The following is a 17,207-nucleotide window of genomic DNA, read 5'->3' as shown; positions in this document are numbered from 1 at the left end:
ACTGAGAGCAGGGAGAGTTATTACGGTAATAGTGGGATTATACTGCTTTTTCGGCTGTGGGTTTTCAGGACTTTGTATTCGGGTTGTGGCCTCATCCTCAGGGACCTGCTGCTCTGTATTACAGCGCTGATCTGGTCTCTGCCGACAGATGATTGGGTGACTTTAAATCCTTGTTAAGTGCTGGAGCGGGACCAGGGTCAGGAGGAGGGAAGCGATGGATGGAGGGATGGAGGGAGGGTTGTGCTCTGGCTGGCTGCAGATTGGCAGGGGGATGTTGACAGAGCAGTGAAAGTTGACCTCCTTCTTTTCGTCTTTTGCTTCACGTAAACAATCTTTCAGGAGGTCAGACAGAGTACAGAAAGGAAATGCTGAGAAGCACAAACCGAATTTGAACAAAGATTGTGAGGACTTCAGAAGACGTAGTCAGGGTTTACTGCCCAACAACAAAGTTCCTGACACGTAGAGGCTGCTGGGAAACGACAGCCTGCTCAGTATTTAAATACAGTGCAGAAATCAATAGATTTATTTATCCAGGAGACAGATTTGCTGTAGAGTAACAATCTCTTGTTTTTTGAAGGACCTGTTCACTTTACACCTTGAAGCTGCTCGGTGCAAACAGCAGTAAGATCTGATGGTCGCTTCTGTGCGACACTGACCTCTGACAGATTTAACTGAGACTCTTTCAACATCTGCATGTTGAGCACAACAGTAATGGATGTATTGGCCGATTATATATTTGAAAAGATGGCAATGATTCTTAAGATGTCATTATCAAGCCCTTTTAAAAAAGATTTGAACAGTACCATACATTTTCTATTATAATTAACTATAAATAAAATACTTAAACAACTATATCTTGAAAACGTATTTAAATATTAATAACTTTTTTTTAACGTTTCTGCATTTCAATTTGTATAGGTAAAGTCTTTATAATGGCGAACATAAGCACAGGTATTGAAGCAGGCTCTAGTTAACACACAACGAAGGTGTAAGAAAAGCAGTAATGCTAATTTGATCTGTGTCTAAAATGGAGAGTAACATGTGACTTAATTTAGAGAGAATTAATGGATAAATGGATAAAATGCATACTTAATCATAATGTAGAATTTAAAAATTAACAGTAACCAAGCAAATGTCTCCTCATGGAGAAGTTTGAGTGAAAGTTGTGAAACCACGTACACTTGTTGTGAAAGATGCAGTGGCCTTCCTTCAGCAATGTATTACACAATCTAGTCTAGAGGGTCTATTTCAGCAGTGCTGCCACAAAGAGCTCCACAGAGGAAGGTGCAGAAGGCCAAGTACACCTATACAAACACAATTATACAACAGCTACAATATACAATAGCAGATACAATATCTATAGAATACTTGTTAGCTCAGTACATGATGTTCAGTGGGTATTTGTGCCACAGTCACGTTGGATTTAGTGTTTACTATATAACTCTACTCAAACATCATGCAGCTCGAGCGCCAATGATCCTCAGACTGGTACTGAATGAAATTATAAGAAGTGGGACCTCAAATTCAGATGTACCGCAGAGGTCCGGAGATCATAGGGGACAAAACTGCGACTCAGTCTCTCAGAAGAAAAACCAACAGGATCCTTTTCCCCCTCTCCAGCATTAGAAAGTCATTCATTCCATTCCTGCGCCAGGTCTTTGAGCTGACGGGGCTTAAAGCGAGGGATTGGCAGCGCAGGCAGGAGCGGCTCCTAAGAGCTTTGCACAGACAGATAACCAACTCAACATTATCACCATGCACCTCATGCACCACGCCCCCCCAGCACATGACCTCTCAGACTATTAGAAAAGTGATTTGGATCAATATCCTGCTTGGACGAGTGACACGTCTGTCAGACACGTGTCCTGCACCGATACCAGAGAGCTGCTGAAACAACAGACACCATCTCACATGGCCGACGTCAGGCCGAGGCAGGAGCGGGAAGAAGTGGCTTGGCGACAGTTGCTATGCCACCATTGGTTTCAGTCTGAGTTTCTCTAATGTCTGGAGTCATGGATTTTGTACTGTGGTTAAGTTTGGGCTTCTGGCCAAGATCTAGTCGGTCGGCTCAGACTGAAATATATCAACAAACATGAGATGGATTAACATGAAAGAGCCTGGAGTCTGGAGCATGAATTTTAATCTCTGAACATTTGTTGTTTTGTGTCATGACATGGTTGTGTTGTATGTGCCCAAACAATTTGCCAATTTACAAATACTGAAAGTCTCTTGGGGTTTTGTCACCTTTTTTTGACACCTTTTTCCAGTATTTCCTGAACTATCATAAACCAACTATTTAACTACATTTTATTTCTCAATAACAAAGATGGTCTTTAGTTGCAGGCCTTTTGAGCAAGTGAACACACTGACGATAGCATTTATCTCAAAAACCAGGGCTGTACCAGATTACAGAGCCACTAGCCTAGAAATGGCATTCACAGTTTAAATTCACACTGCTGCCACAGAGAAACAGCATGTGTCGGCACAATCGCCACACTGTCCCCATCACTGTGCACATGCTAACAGGATTCAGCGCTTCAACTGTTATATGCATTAGGGACAAGTTCAACATCCCAGAGACCCAGTTATTACACAACAAAGTTGCTTAACAAATCCCCACAAAGTGGCAATCATCCATACAACAACAATTGCTCCCAGTTTATGTAAAGACATGCATTGTATCAGAGCTCAGTAAATCTGACAGACCATGCCACTAATCATGCATGAATTCAGGGACACACACTCAGGGAGACAGACACACGCACAGCAACACACAACACACCCACATACATAACTCCCACGCTGCAGCTTTGTGCTGAAGGGCATATTATCTAAAATAACAAACTGCGTGATGCCGCTTCACTAGACATCACTCAGGTCATGACATAACAAACTGTGACAGTAAAGCACAATAATTCTGGTAAAACAAATTCTGGTTTGTCCTCGTCCTTCTATCTTCAGGTCCGGTTGACGTACTCACGATGTCGACAGCCATAAACTACAGCAGATTACTCTGAATGAGTGGCTGTGTGCATATTCCCTCCATACCACCCAGCCTCTGTCACTTAAACATGTCTCAGAGCAACATAAATCCTCTGACCCAAAGAAGTATGACTCTAGATGGACACTGAGGGACAGCATGTGGATAAAGAGCATTACTGACACACAAACTGCTCTCATATGTTGTATTTAGACACAAATCTAATATGCTCTTTCAAAAAAAAAAAATTCAGTAAATAAAAAATGTCAGTAACAAACACAAAGATTTTCATTTTGAATGTTATTTATTATATAGAATACAGTCAATACCTTTAAATAAATATGAAGAGGGTCGAGTCAAGAACCTCCAGAGTAGAGTCATTAAAAACTGTTGTTGAAACGTGCAGCGGTTGTTGAATGTGTAGTCAAGTTGGAACGAGACTGCAGACAAAGCCCAGAGAGCCTCAAGACAAACATGTAGAAGAAGTGTGTGTGTGTGTGTGTGTGTGTGTGTGTGTGTGTGTGTGTGTGTGTGTGTGTGTGTGTGTGTGTGTGTGTGTGTGTGTGTGTGTGTGTGTGTGTGTGTGTGTGTGTGATTCCTCTTTATCTGAAGTGTATTCACTGGACTGTGTGGGAGATGGTGGTCTGGAAGGCGAATGTGATGTGTTTTCTTGCATGGTCGAGGTAGGGGTCTGTGAAGGTGGGCGTGTCACCAGAGAAGTGTCTCCACTGCATCAGCTCGGACATGCTGAGATGCTTCGGCGGCGCCACCCCCCCTCCACGGTCACCTAGACGGCCGAGCTGGCAGCGCCTGTCAGAGACCGGGTCCTCTTCCTCTAAGGCTGCTGAGAACGAAGACGAAGGTGAGTCAGAGTGAGGTCAACTGGTGTCAGTGTGTCTGGGGCGTGTTTATGAGCCTACCCTGGACTGATCCGTCCATGCTGCAGCTGCAGCTCAGCAGGTCGTGAGTAAGAGACGGCGTGTCCGTCAGGCTGAAAAGATCTCGCAGTTCATTGGTGGAGAAGCTGGTGTGGTCAGCGCCTTTACCCAGGTCGACCACAGTCCCAGAAAGGCCCTGTTTGGAGACCTGTCTCTGGAATATACGCTCCTCAATAGTTCCTGTGAGGAAGTAACACAAACCCACGCAGAACTGTGACTCAGTCGGATTCATTGACATGTGAAACATTTTAAGAGTCATTGTGTCCTGACCTGCAGTGAGGAGACGATAGATGTGCACAGTCTTCTTCTGGCCATCTCGCCAAACTCGAGCCATGGCCTAGACACAGAACAGAAGGTAATGATGTGTTGGAGAACACACTGGCCCACAGTGCCCTCTGGTGGACAAGGATGTAGGTCATTGTTACTGTACAGTCAGTGGGGACTTCTACACCTGCACATCGGTTTCTTTTTGTCTGAGCTGATGGAAAATAGAACGTTCATGTATTCACATTGACTTAAAACATAGATAATAAAGACAATCAGACAAAGTAACTCATTATAATGCTTTTTAACTTATAAGGCATGTTAAAGAAAGGATAACAAATTGTGGCCTTTGTCAAAGTATTACTTGGGTCAAAATATTTCACTTATTTCTTACAGTGGAACACATCACTTCAGTTTCTAATTGTTCACGTAGGTTCCCCTTATTCTTTAGGTTATACACATATTTTTGATACTTTCAATATTTGCATACATGTATTTGTTTTTCACACAGACTGATAATGAGCAACTGTTTCCTTCAAAGTTAATGTCCGGCAGATGATTGAACAGCAGTTTAACTTTTAACTTTGCATTAAAATCATATATCTACAAATCATAAAATCCAGTGATTGAAACAAGTCCACTTGGAAGGGGGCCCAGATAGTTTCAGTTTCCAGAGTGAACCAGTGAGAAGTACCATGAACGTGGGTGTGTGCACGGCCTCTGTCTGCCCTGTAGCCATTGTAGTTAGTCAAAGAAACCAATGCTGCAGACTTTGAACTCTGTTGGCATGTCCGTGTGGGTGCATGTGTGTCTTACCTGCATATCGTTGGCAGGGTTCCAGTCAATATCATAGAGCACCAGATGGGAAGCACCGATCAGATTAAGTCCCACACCTCCTGCTTTGGAGCTCAGCAGAAACACAAAGTTCTGAGAATAGGAGCTGTTGAAACTGTCGACCAGTCGCTGTCTCTTGTTGGTAGGTGTGTGTCCGTCTAGTCGGCAGAAGGTGTAGCCCATGTGCACACAGAAGTCCTGGAGCAAGTCAAGCGTTTGAGTGTAGTTGGACACCACGACCACACTGCAAGGACACGGATACACTGTCAAACCTGCAGTTGTAGAGTATACACAGCTGAAAGTGTATTCATGTAAATGTGAACCCCGGACACACACACAGAAGCACACCTGTCTGAAGGGCTGAGCTGTCTGATGGCAGACAACAGGTCCGACAGAACGAGGAGTTTTCCTGAATCGGTCGTGTTCAATCCTCCTGACAAGTAGGATTCTGGGAAGAGATCTACCAATCCGTCATAAACTGAACTCTCCTCTGATCCGAGGTCAGCTTTCTTCTGAAAACAAGACATCAAGAAGGGCTTTCAGTCAAGACTGGGGTTAATCAAAATATCCTGGGAAATTCTGTAGCTAAATACTACACTTTAACATCAGAACTCTAAAGACTCAAGAGTTTAATAAATAACTACAACATAAAACAATCAGCTACATTCCCTACAGTGTGAGACAAGTGCCACTCCCTGACAGCCAATAAAATATGACCTTGACGGTGGAGTAGAGCAGGCTGGGGTGGTTACACAGCTTCTTCAGTGCAGTGATGCAGGCCAGGTGGGTGTGAGTCTGCGTGGAGCTCTGAAGACAGGCTCTGAAGACCCGATGGCACAGGAGACGCCTGTAAAGCTCTAGCTGCAGAGGGGATGGGTCACAGAACAGCGTCCAGTCGAGGCGGGGGGGCAGGTACCTATTGATGATCTCCTGCGTCCGTCTCAGGATGAAGGTGCCGGTCAGGCGAGACAGCTCAGCTGCTCGCTCTTCACCCAAAACTCGCTCCTCCTTTAGGCAGAGAAAAGACAAGTTGACTTCAGATGAAGTTTCCGCGTTACAAGAGGTGTAGATTCACAGACAACAGGCAGGGGGCGCCCTACCTCCATGCAGGAGGGTTGTCTGGAGCGCAGAATTGGCTCCTCATACACTTTCCTGTAACCCATCGATGACCCGAGAATCCCTGGGTTTACAAACTCTATAAGAGCATAAAACTCCTGCAGGTCGTTCTGTACTGGAGTGCCTTCAAATCACAAAGACAATTTGTTATAAAACCTTCACAAGACATCATCAAATCTAACAACTGAGTGTGTACCTGTGAGTATGACCCTGCGGCTACAGCCGAGGCTACTGAGAGCAGAGGACGTTTTGATGGTGCTGTTCTTTAATCTGTGACCCTCGTCGCAAATGACAAGACCAAACTCCACTTTTTGTACCTGAGAACACAAGGAAAATACAACACACGTTGCAACGGGTGCATTTGAGTCATTCATTCGTGTTTTAAAGTAAATTCAGTTGGGATCATACCTGCTCTTGGCAGCGCAGCAGCATCTCATAGCTGATCACCAGAACGCTGTGAAGAGGAGACAGCACAAACTGCTCTATCCTGTGGTCCTGTCAAGACAGAAGTGATGACTTAATACATGTTTAATACAGGATTAAGGGGAATGATTGAATGACACTTTGATTATAACTAATTGTTTTATTAAAAAGTTATTAATTGTGCAATATGAAAGTTTTCTCTGCAAGCAAATGTTATTTCCTACCAAGAGCTACAGCCATTTTTGCATTTACTCACATCAGTAGATTAAGCAAAACAACAGTTAACATTGGCTCTACTCTCAACCACTGGTCACAGCTCTTGGTGAGTAAAGGATGAAATGTGATGCTAAACATTTCTGTTGGACTGGTAAGGAGACACCAGTCTCCTTACCAGTCCAACAGAAATGTAGTTAATGCTAGTGTTGGCTATGTAGAAATAGTAAAAACAAACAAGTAGCAGCTTGAAAGCAGAGACAAATCAGAGCAGAATGGATTCAAAATATAATAAAATTCTGAATTAATAGAATAAAGAATGTGCATGTGGGTTCTAAACGGTTTTCAATAAGGAAGACACTACTGTTATTTTCACACATGCTCTGTAATCTCAAGGAGAACCCCTGTCCCGCCTCCCCCTCACCTGATCCACTGTGAAAACACTGATCCTCTCGCGGCCCAGCCACTTGTTAAACTCCGCACCCCAGTTCTGCACAAGGCTGCCAGGTGTAACCACAAGGACACGCTTAGTAACTGGCTTCGCACCATACGGCCCCTGCTTCAGCAGTGTCCAGGCCAGTGCCACGCTCTGGAGGGTCTTCCCCAGTCCCATCTCATCGGCCAGGATGGCACCGTAGCGACCCACAGCTCTGAAATACACACACAGCAAACACATCGGTATGATTTACTAGGAATCACAATAATAGCTGTGATTAAACTCCTGTGAGGCAGAAACTGAATAATTTAGAGGTTATCCAAACACTGTTGAGAACATTTTACAGGAATCATTCCATCACCTCATTCCCATGACACACTCATAGAGGAAGAGCAGGCCGTCTCTCTGGTGAGGTCTCAGGTGAGTGGTCAGGTGCGGGTCAAGCACAACATCAACCACAGGAAGTCCTGACTTGTTATTAGACCACTGGTGGTTGGGGGAGGGACGAGGCATCACCAGTGCACCTGAGGATGTACAGTATATACAAGATATCCTAAATAATTCATTCATCCTGGAAAAGCTCTATTCGAAGAAGTTACGTTTCTTATTTCATCTCCATACCTGGAGCTTGGGCGTCATGGCGAGGTCTTGATGTCTGCTCGGGTTTAGTTCCTGGAGGCTCGGCTCTTCCTGCCAGGGTTGGAGGGCAGAAAGGTTTGGCTGAAAGGCGACGAGGAGGGGGTGGAGCCGACGCTGTTTGTGGCTCCTCACTCTCTACTTGGACCTCTTGGAAACAGCGTCCCTTGGAAAAGGACTCGGCAGAAATGATTCCCATCACCTCCACCTCCTTCCCACCAACCATCAGGGTCTCTCCATCCGAAAGAGCGGCCAACTCCGACACCTTGTAGCCAGTACCTACACACAAACATGGATGAACATACAACAAAAGTAATGATATACATTGTGAATAATATTCCACAGTAAAACAGCTAAAGCTTTAGAGTGATATTGAGGCTGTGCTCAAAATCACCACTTTCTTCTTGAACATAAAGTGTCCTCAACCATTCTGGAAGAGGAAGCTATGCAAAATGGCATTTACTCTACGACTGTACCACAAGATCTAGTATTACGATTTGTGCACATACTGCCGACAACTCTAAGCTGCAGCTGAACTGCTGATATACATTGTTTGTACAAAGACAAAATGTCTCACCTTTCCCGATGTCTTTTCCTTCCATGTCTTTAAGCGTGACTGAGCGTCCTCTCGTCACCAGGACTGCATCCCCCTCCCAGCGCTTATGTTTCTTCTTACTGGCCTTACACCACACCACACTGAAGTAACGCGCTCCATCCTGACTGCAGGCCGAGTCTGATCCTGCCGGGGGCTGTGGGGTTTGAGGAGAGCCAGGACTCAACTGAGGAGAACCACGCACCCCTGTAGCAAAGAGAAATACAGCAGAACAGACTCAGACACAATACTGACCAGCAGAGGTCCCCGTTGCACTGAGACTACATGTGAATCCAGCCCTTCAAACCAGGTTGACCAGCCCCATTTACAGGCCTGAAACCCTGGGTGATCCTCTGGTCATCCCAGTTCAAATCAGAAAGCAGCTAAACAGCTGTCAAAACATTCAACAAATGTTAGATTTAGTTATGATGAGATCCATGTTAGCCTACATCTTAAGTGACAAAAAATAAATAAAAGTAGAGGAACAATACTTTCCCCAAGGCTGATGGGCCATTTTATCCCCGAAATGGATATACATGTATGGAGATCAGATAAATCCTGATCCACACCTGATTTAACCTGTTAATAGATATTACCAGGCTACTTGTGCCTGACTATTTCAGATCTTTGCATTATTTCACAATTTTTTTTTTTTAAACTGCCCTCTTGCAACGTTGAGGAAAGTGAAAACAGAAACCTGGATCCACCCCTATACCCAAACCTTCCACCAAGTTTCAAGAATATAAGTTCAGGACTTTTTGCGTGATCCTGCGTAATAGAAAAACAATCAATCGGACAAACAGCAATATAAACATAACCTCCTTGCTAAAGGTAAAGATGCACCACAAGACAGCTGAAATCAGGGAGAGGGACGTTGGACATGTAATAAACACAGGACCAGAACAACACTGACCTTGTTTTTTTTAATAGAAATGAGCAAACATGTGGACAAACTGTAAAATAGACTGACAACACTCATATACCAACGATACAATACAATCGATGCTGTACTTACATACTTAATAACAATTACGTCACAAAACCACAGCTCCCTTCTTATGTTCACTCAACTGGCCGTCGACTTAGCAACAAGGCAGAATTTTGGACTGACCCTGATGCACTGAATTTGTCATTATTAGCGTAATATTTTAAGGCCTTTGAAAGTTTAACTTGTGCTTCAGTCATTGTACCTGCTCTGAAATGCCTAATAGGTTTATCACATCTGATTCCTACAGATGTCTTACAAGGTGGACTTTTTATTTACAAATAATTAACAGGGCACTAAACGATCTCCCTGATATGATAGTGACTGCAAATCTTCAGACAATCTTGGATAAAGATCATTAATGCTATGCTAACATTCTTGTATTTCACGTGTTGGCGGCTGAACGTACCCGCAGGGTACACATCGATCACAACTACAAATGTTCCCTTCCCACATCTGGACTCTGATATTTATTGGACCTGTTTTGGTCCATCACAGTGTTTGTAAAACGAGCATCTACAGGTTTTGTCACCTCTGCTGTCAAAAAGTGCAGGAACGACGATAAACTATAAACCTTGACGAGCAACATGAGGAAGGATGGCAACACGAGTCTGCCTTGTCCTGCAGTATCACACAGGATTCGGTGTCTGTACGAGGCACTATACGTTTCCACAGAAAATTCTAATTCACAAACAGCTCTCACTAAACTCATGAGCTCATCCGGGACTCGCCGGGGCATCTCTCGTTCCGACCCTGCTCACAATTGTGTGTGTTCGTGCTTGTTATAGAGGAATTGACAGCCCATGTCTCAGTCGAGCAGCCTTTAGTTTCTCCACTTTGATCTTGGCTCTCAGAAGTTCCTCCTCCAGCTCCTGCTTCCTCTTCAGCCCCTCTCGTTTCTCCTCCAGGAACACAGCCACCTTCCTGTGATTGGCCAACACAAGCTCATGCTCCTCTTTGGCCAGCTGCAGAGGGCGAAACCTGTCGGGCTCGTGGTGGGGGTAAATGTCGTTCTGGTAGAGGTCGTGGCGTAAGGGCAGCGGCGAGGGGGAGAGGGGGAGGTTTACGGAGGAGGACGTAGGAGACAGGGATGCTTCGTAATCCTGCACACTGTCCATGTCCTGCTCCCCGTCCTGCTCCTGGCCGCCGTCCAGCCCTGGCCCTGTGTGCGTGGAGAGAATGGGGAGTTCTGGCGGTGGCTTAACATCCTCTTCAGGGTCCAGCTGGACCACCTCATGGGGGATACTGGGGACAGCTGCTGAGTAATCCTGGAGTTCAGCCAGAGAGGAGCTGCTGCCGGGATGTTCGAGGGAAGAGTTGTGCTTGCTGTATATTAATCTACAAATTGAGAGAAGGATAAAAAAAATTGAACGGACTCCACAGGGTTTACACTACATCTAATCAATGTCTGCATTTTAAGTGAGCTCACTAAAGGCACACTAGATTAATCAATATCGGGATTCATTTATTAATCGGAGTAGACAGGAGGGAATTAAGTGATTTACGTAATAACAACAAATCCTTTCTGGCTGCAGCCTCACGAATGCCAACGATCTCCTTCCTTTTCAAGATTTGTGTCACACTGGGTAACCAAGCTCAACACAAAGTTAGTATTTGTCTCAGAAGCAAAAATTAATGATTAACTTCTAATCTCATTGACAGATTAATCAATACCTGACCAGTGGCGAGTATGGTGTGTGTGAATCTACTGACCAGCTGCAGGTAAACGACAGTAACTGAAAAACAGAACATGCTGTGTTTTCCCGCTAAGCCTGACCATGAACACTGTGTAATCTGATTGGGCTCGGGAAGAGCGAGTCCTGCCCCTCCCTCCTCTCCTCTCACAGTTGAATCTGTGTCTTAACTACAAACTGTTCAGGAGCTGCGGATGGATGTCTGCACTCAGTAAAGTTTCTCCTGACTTTTGTGTCACCCCTTCAGTTCTCTATTGAATTGTGTTGCGTTTGTTTAAATAATATCTCACTGTACCTGCGCAGTGCCTGGTCCTTTTCATGGATGGGCACGTGGTGAAACAGGTGAGGGATCATCTCCATGATTCTCCTGGTTGGCTCAGAGATGCTGGCTCTGTACTCCGGCTGGGCGTGTCTCCGCTGCATCACTTCCTGCTTGGCCGACTCCTTCAGCCTCTTGTAGAGGGTCCTGAGGCCCTGGGCCGTGCGATGGGGTCGGTCCCCTCCTAAGGCGTTGTACAGTTCGGCCACGGTGTCCCAGCACTTGTTCTTGTCCACGATGACTGCGTGCTTGTTGGTGTGCTCCTCCAGAATGCGGATGTGAGGACGCACCAGCTTCAACAGGTCCAGTTTCTCAGAGAGGGTGAAGTTGGAGGAGCGAGCTTTGCCCACCATGCTGGACAGAAACACAGAGCTCGATGCCATCTTATAGCATAGCGGACTCACAATGACCAAGTCAGGCTTTACGGCTGTCGCCCCTCCGTAGCCCCACTCGATTATAGGGCTCCTTACGACTCCCACCTGTCTTTCTTTTTGTCCCTATTGCTGGATCCTCTCAGTCCACAGTGATACAGCTACCACTGGTCTAACTCCCATACCTGCCTCATGTGCCACCTCTTCTTCTCTGAATCAAACCTAAGCTATGTCTAACATGTGCATGGAGTCCGACACTACTCCTGGCTCCCCTCTCAGCTACGTTGCACAACAAAAAACAGCCTGTGCTGCACACAATAAGAATCAGGCTTAACTAGGCCAGCCTCGTTTAGGCCCCCGCCTACCACGGAGGGCTTTGGATGAATTCCTCCCAGCTTAGTCTGACGTAGCTAAGCCGCTTAAGCCCAGCCCGACCTACTTACAGCTCGGTCTCTGTAAACCCCAAACCAAGCACAGCACAGAGCAGAGCACAGAGCAGAGCTGCCGCCACATTATCACACATGCACATCTGCAGCGGCTCTGCACCAAGGGGGGAAACAGTCCCCACAGAGTGTGGAGCAGGTTATCAGGGGCCAGGAGACCGTTTTCCACAAGTGAGCGACGCTTTGAAATAGCGCTGGCTTAACTAACTGAGTGGGGGAGGGGTCCGGGAGCGCGCTGCGCATGCCCGCAGACAAACACCGTGCAGAGTGGATGTAAACAATGAGTCTGGACTCGGCGTTAAAAACACCGATGGGTGGAATCGAAACATGTGCGCGGGGCGAAAGAGCCAAACCTGCAGCGAGCCGCACATACAGTGTGTGTGTGTGTGTGTGTGTGTGTGTGTGTGGTGCCTCTCTGAACCGGAGCACAGTTTTAATCCCACCGCCGCTGCCGCCACACCAACCCGCCAATTGACATGATGCTGGACCTGCTGTCACCCAGCCCCAGCCTCAACATCTATGCAGTGTGTGTGTGTGTGTCATTGTGTGTTTCTAATTATAAAACACACAGAGTCCAGCACGGAAAAAGAAGAAGAGGGCTGTCTTCCAGGTTCACGTTTTTGTTGTGTAAAAAGGAAAAAAAGAACACGTGTCTTTAAGTGCCTACACACCGCTGCACAATCATAGCGCATTTATCTGTTGGAGGCAACACGGACGCTGCGCTGTTGTGACCATGTTTAATAGAACTGAGTCGCTGTGTGTCAATAAGAAACCACATAAGCTGGAGCTTTGTGTTGAACCTGTCAGATCCCCTTCATGTCTCTGAACAGGAAACACCATCTACTGAGAAGACTGAATTCATTCACCGTTTCAAGAGTGACATATATTCACAATCAAACCTTATATAGATGCAGAGGTAATATAATCAGGAGGTATGAGTCATAATAATTAGCATCTGAACAGGAAATGCATTTTCCATGATTCCATAAATTTCCCCACAGCTCTTGATATTATGTGAGTCAAGAAACTTGTTACACTTTACACATCAGTCGTTTTTTGAGATACATTCTTATTTCTAGCATTTTGCTGATGCAGTGATTTGCACCTATCCACACAGCTTCCTTACGTTTGATTCTTTTTTGTATATAATGTCTGGTGAGGCATGCACTGGACTCTTGCACATTGGATCAGCTGCATGACATCCTTATATTGTCAGTACACATAATATATACATTTTTCCGGTTGTGATGTTTCAATGAGAATCGATGAGGTATCAGTTTTGGCTGTAAATATGATATATCTCTCTCTCAATGACCATTATATCACAAATTTAAGGATCTGGAACAGAAATGTAATTTCATTTGTACATTTCCTTCACATTTGTTTTTGCCTGAGGCAGATTGTTAACAAAATGATGCTCAATAAAACTTAGAGCTTCCGATTCCTGTGTGCAAGTGCCCTCTTTTTATTATTGTCATGGAATTTATTGAATATAACTGTCCTCTTTGAAATGTAACAGATCCTCCTGTCCTGACAGCTATGCTCAAAGTTCAGTTAGATAGACCTGAGGAAACATCATTATATAAATTCCACTTAATGTTTGCAGCTGCCTGATATCAGGAAATGTTAGTAACTTTGAGCCTAAATGCCCTTGTAACTATTTGATGTTCTGCCCAATGTCTATACACTTGGGAGAGAGGGGGGCATTTTGCCCCTTCGCTGACAAAGTCTGACCACTGGACACGTCCTGCCTGCATGATATCCAAGGATGACGTGAACCCTTGAGCAGTGCATAAAAGCTGGCCCATCTCATCTCGCCCTTTGTCAGAATCTTGATACCTGCAGTGGTGTTGAAGATTCTGTCCCGCTTGGCGAAGTATTTGCTCAGTAACTTTGTTTGTGTTCAAATCTATTCTCTGTAAATTGTTTCTTGATCATTAATTAAATACTTTGATATCATTGAATTGATCACTCAGTCTGATGGTTTATTTCCTCGCCAGGGAATTAAATACAAATTCCCACGACAATTATCATAGGAATTATTTCTGTGCAGCATTAATATCAATAAAGTATTGTTGTTGCATACAAATCGGCACATTACTATTCAGCAAGTAATGTTCAAGTCATAAATCTCTGTGCCTTACCTGCTGTTGTCTTGTCTTCTGTATAGTCTGCACAGCCGTTGTCAGGATATGTTTTGTTGTTGTCATTTTCCTTACTCTCTGTCGCACTGAGAACGAGAGCCAGAGCCCTGGACAAGGCCGGAGCAGCCGGTGCAGCTTTGGGCTGAACATCACAACTTGACTTAGTCGGAGCTGGTGCTGATAGACTTCTCTGGACCTGCATGATGGGGCAAAGAGGGTTTGTAATCTGGGGAGGTTCAAACAATGCATGATGATCTAGGAAGACGATGGAAATCAAGTGAATACAGGGGGATCAGACTCCAGGTAATCGATGGAGATAATTTACCTTTTCCAGTGCATTGCCTAATCCAAGTTTAGGGGCCAGGGGCTTGGATAAAGCGGCAGGACATGAGGTAGATGCCCCAGGAGGCATAAACCGAGGCTTTTTCCCTGCATTACCAAAGAGCTGGCTGGGTGCTGCCGAGCGCCTCATTCTTCTACCAGCAGGCCACAATTATTTATCTAGTTAAGATAGAAAACAATATCAGTTCAATAAGCCAATGCATAGGGTAGAGTGATGTTTGCCTGTTTATTGTTTAAATCCACTTGTCTGAGTGTTTCCCCTGAAATAAATTCAGGGAAGAGGCCTTTGACTTAAACAGTAAGAGGATTTTTGATGGCGTATAAACCCGTTGTTACTAAAATGAGTATAAAGACATGGATTTGATTAATTACCTAATCGATAATTAGTTTAGTTTTAAAATTGCAGAGTAATTTATCTATATCAGAATAACAAATAAAAATAAACAAATTACAAAATATAGCGTTTAAAATATAGAAAGTCCATCATAACAGATTCAAAAACACATTTGTTTGAGTGTTTCCAAGAACAATCACATTGAAACATCTATTTATACATAATTCCTCGGCACAGCATGAAAGGTGGGGACATTGGTAGACAACAACATAAGGACTGCATTCGTCCATCTTGGAGTTTGAGCTGAATGCTAATGATGGATTGTGGATCACGGTGGTGGATCCTGATCGTGGACTATGATTACATCAAGGCTGCTCGACATACAACACGTAGACTTATTCTACCATTACTGACAATAGGTCCTACATTCACTTGTCATCGCTGCTCCGTTCATCCCTGTCAGACAATTTCTTTTGTATAAATACTTGCTGCATCTATTACTGCTTTTTCTGAGGTTTCTATGTTTACCCCTGTTAATAGGTTTGATTGTTGATTGAATTGATTTATTGCATCACCATGTGCCACCTACAGCTTTTTCACTTTTACAGTGACTAAAGCTCCGTTACAGTAGTTTGCTGTGTCTGAAGTGAACTACATTTGCCTCTAAAACGTGTTGCTTTTAACATCTGTACACAGAACATGTTGTGCAAACACTTTACAGTACTGATACACATAAACCCTTCCTAGTGTTTAGTTCCACATATTTTACTGTTCTCACTAATCACTTCCTTTAGGACTTGAGCTGCCACATAAGACAAAGATCTAATCGAGGTCTCTCTTCGTTTTAAACGTCTTTCACACGCTGACACATCCAGATCAACACGTCCAGCTCTGTGGCTACATGAAGCTGTTATGAAGCTGTGTCATGTAGCAGGTTAGCATGACAGCTAACTGGCTCGCTGCAGTCACTCGCTGTGTGAGCGCTGCTGCTGTGTCCTGCTGGACAAAGTGAGACAACGTGTGATAATTACCGACACGAACCAAACGTTTGAAGAAGACATTCAAAGTCTCAGACTCTCACTTTATTCCACGTTCACTCGTTTACTCGCGTGTCGATCCTTCAACTTCACATCCTGTTCCGTTTCTCCCGCGGAATGATTCAAAGCCCCCGATTGGTTAATCCCACCGCAGTGGGCGCGGTCCAGAGGAGAGAGGTGCGCTCGGTTTTTGATTGGACTCGAGTTTGCCGCACACCTCCTCTTCTGCTTCTCCTCCTCCCGCCGGTCCCCGTGTTACAAATCGAGCACACCCAGAATGCTCAAGACAGTTGACCTCGCCTCACCCCTTTAACTGATGACGTCACACATAAAAAATACATGCAAAATGTAGAAGTTGCTGAGAACTGTTGAGATATTTAATAATGTCTGTAAGGAGGAGTGATTTCAGAATTATATTATTTCCTCTCTGATTTTTCTTATTTGCAGAAGAACACGTCTTTTAAATCGTTATAATTATATTAATTTATGATAGTAACAAAATAATTTGTTATTTAAAATAATGTCTTAAGTTTCTCAATCTGATGACGTTTCTCAATTTTTTTTACAATTTTTATTTTATTACAGGATAACAGATTAAGATGAGCCTATACATCCAACTATTTCTTAGTCAACTAAAATAAATACAAAATAATTAAGTTGGTAGTGTCTCAAAACTATATACGTTTTAAAAAATCTGTATTTCTAGGAGGATCCTCTTTATTTTAATATAGTAGGTCATTATATAAAATAAAATAAAATAAAATAAAATAAAATAAAATAAAATAAAATAAAATAAAATAAAATAAAATAAAATAAAATAAAATTCTGCGCAGAAGCCCACTGTGCACATCCTGCGCAGAACCGAACTGCTGCGCAGAAGCCCACTGTGCACATCCTGCGCAGAACCGAACTGCTGCGCAGAAGCCCACTGCGAACATCCTGCGCAGAAGCCCATTGTGCAATTTTTTTTTTATTATTTAATTTGTTCCTGTTTTTATATTTAATTAATTTAAATTTAAATTAGGTCACTTTATGCTGCTTTTGATAAACACTTCAGAGAAAATATTTTCTAGTTTACTACATATATTTGACAGCCTTACTTAAAA

At 44.0% G+C, this 17,207-nt stretch overlaps 2 protein-coding genes across 4 annotated transcripts; both read right to left on the bottom strand.

Annotated features, from left to right (window-relative positions):
* Positions 1 to 3,415: 3,415 nt before the first annotated feature.
* rad54b (RAD54 homolog B) lies at positions 3,416 to 16,225 on the bottom strand. 3 transcript variants are annotated; one of them, XM_062400164.1, is made up of 16 exons: positions 16,146 to 16,225; positions 14,714 to 14,889; positions 14,389 to 14,584; positions 8,418 to 8,639; positions 7,826 to 8,119; positions 7,566 to 7,728; positions 7,193 to 7,418; positions 6,541 to 6,627; positions 6,329 to 6,449; positions 6,117 to 6,256; positions 5,734 to 6,024; positions 5,365 to 5,528; positions 4,999 to 5,260; positions 4,189 to 4,255; positions 3,901 to 4,098; positions 3,416 to 3,824 (listed from the first exon to the last, which is right to left on the bottom strand). In XM_062400164.1, the coding sequence occupies exons 2-16, from the start codon at positions 14,858 to 14,860 to the stop codon at positions 3,598 to 3,600; spliced, it is 2,805 nt and encodes a 934-aa protein (XP_062256148.1). In that variant the 5' UTR covers positions 14,861 to 14,889; positions 16,146 to 16,225; the 3' UTR covers positions 3,416 to 3,597. The 3 variants fall into 3 exon arrangements, with proteins under 3 accessions (XP_062256148.1, XP_062256150.1, XP_062256149.1); XM_062400166.1 differs by having other exon boundaries at positions 3,416 to 3,821; XM_062400165.1 differs by having other exon boundaries at positions 16,096 to 16,179.
* LOC133965556 (fibrinogen silencer-binding protein) lies at positions 9,346 to 13,878 on the bottom strand. Its single transcript, XM_062400167.1, has 2 exons — positions 11,407 to 13,878; positions 9,346 to 10,755 (listed from the first exon to the last, which is right to left on the bottom strand). The coding sequence occupies exons 1-2, from the start codon at positions 11,811 to 11,813 to the stop codon at positions 10,200 to 10,202; spliced, it is 963 nt and encodes a 320-aa protein (XP_062256151.1). The 5' UTR covers positions 11,814 to 13,878; the 3' UTR covers positions 9,346 to 10,199.
* Positions 16,226 to 17,207: the final 982 nt, after the last annotated feature.

This window comes from Platichthys flesus, chromosome 11 (genome assembly GCF_949316205.1).
Source record: "Platichthys flesus chromosome 11, fPlaFle2.1, whole genome shotgun sequence".
Lineage (NCBI taxonomy): Eukaryota > Metazoa > Chordata > Actinopteri > Pleuronectiformes > Pleuronectidae > Platichthys > Platichthys flesus.
This window is presented reverse-complemented; position numbering and strand designations above follow the sequence as displayed.

Coding starts and splice junctions, on each gene's coding strand:
- rad54b (XM_062400164.1), bottom strand. CDS start 14,860: ATGAGGCGCTCGGCAGCACCCAGCCAGCTCTTTGGTAATGCAGGGAAA. Junction 6,628..7,192: donor GTGTTTTCACAGTGGATCAG/GTGAGGGGGAGG, acceptor CTGTCTTGACAG/GACCACAGGATAGAGCAGTT. Junction 6,257..6,328: donor CCGCAGGGTCATACTCACAG/GTACACACTCAG, acceptor TGTGATTTGAAG/GCACTCCAGTACAGAACGAC.
- LOC133965556 (XM_062400167.1), bottom strand. CDS start 11,813: ATGGCATCGAGCTCTGTGTTTCTGTCCAGCATGGTGGGCAAAGCTCGC. Junction 10,756..11,406: donor AAGGACCAGGCACTGCGCAG/GTACAGTGAGAT, acceptor CTCAATTTGTAG/ATTAATATACAGCAAGCACA.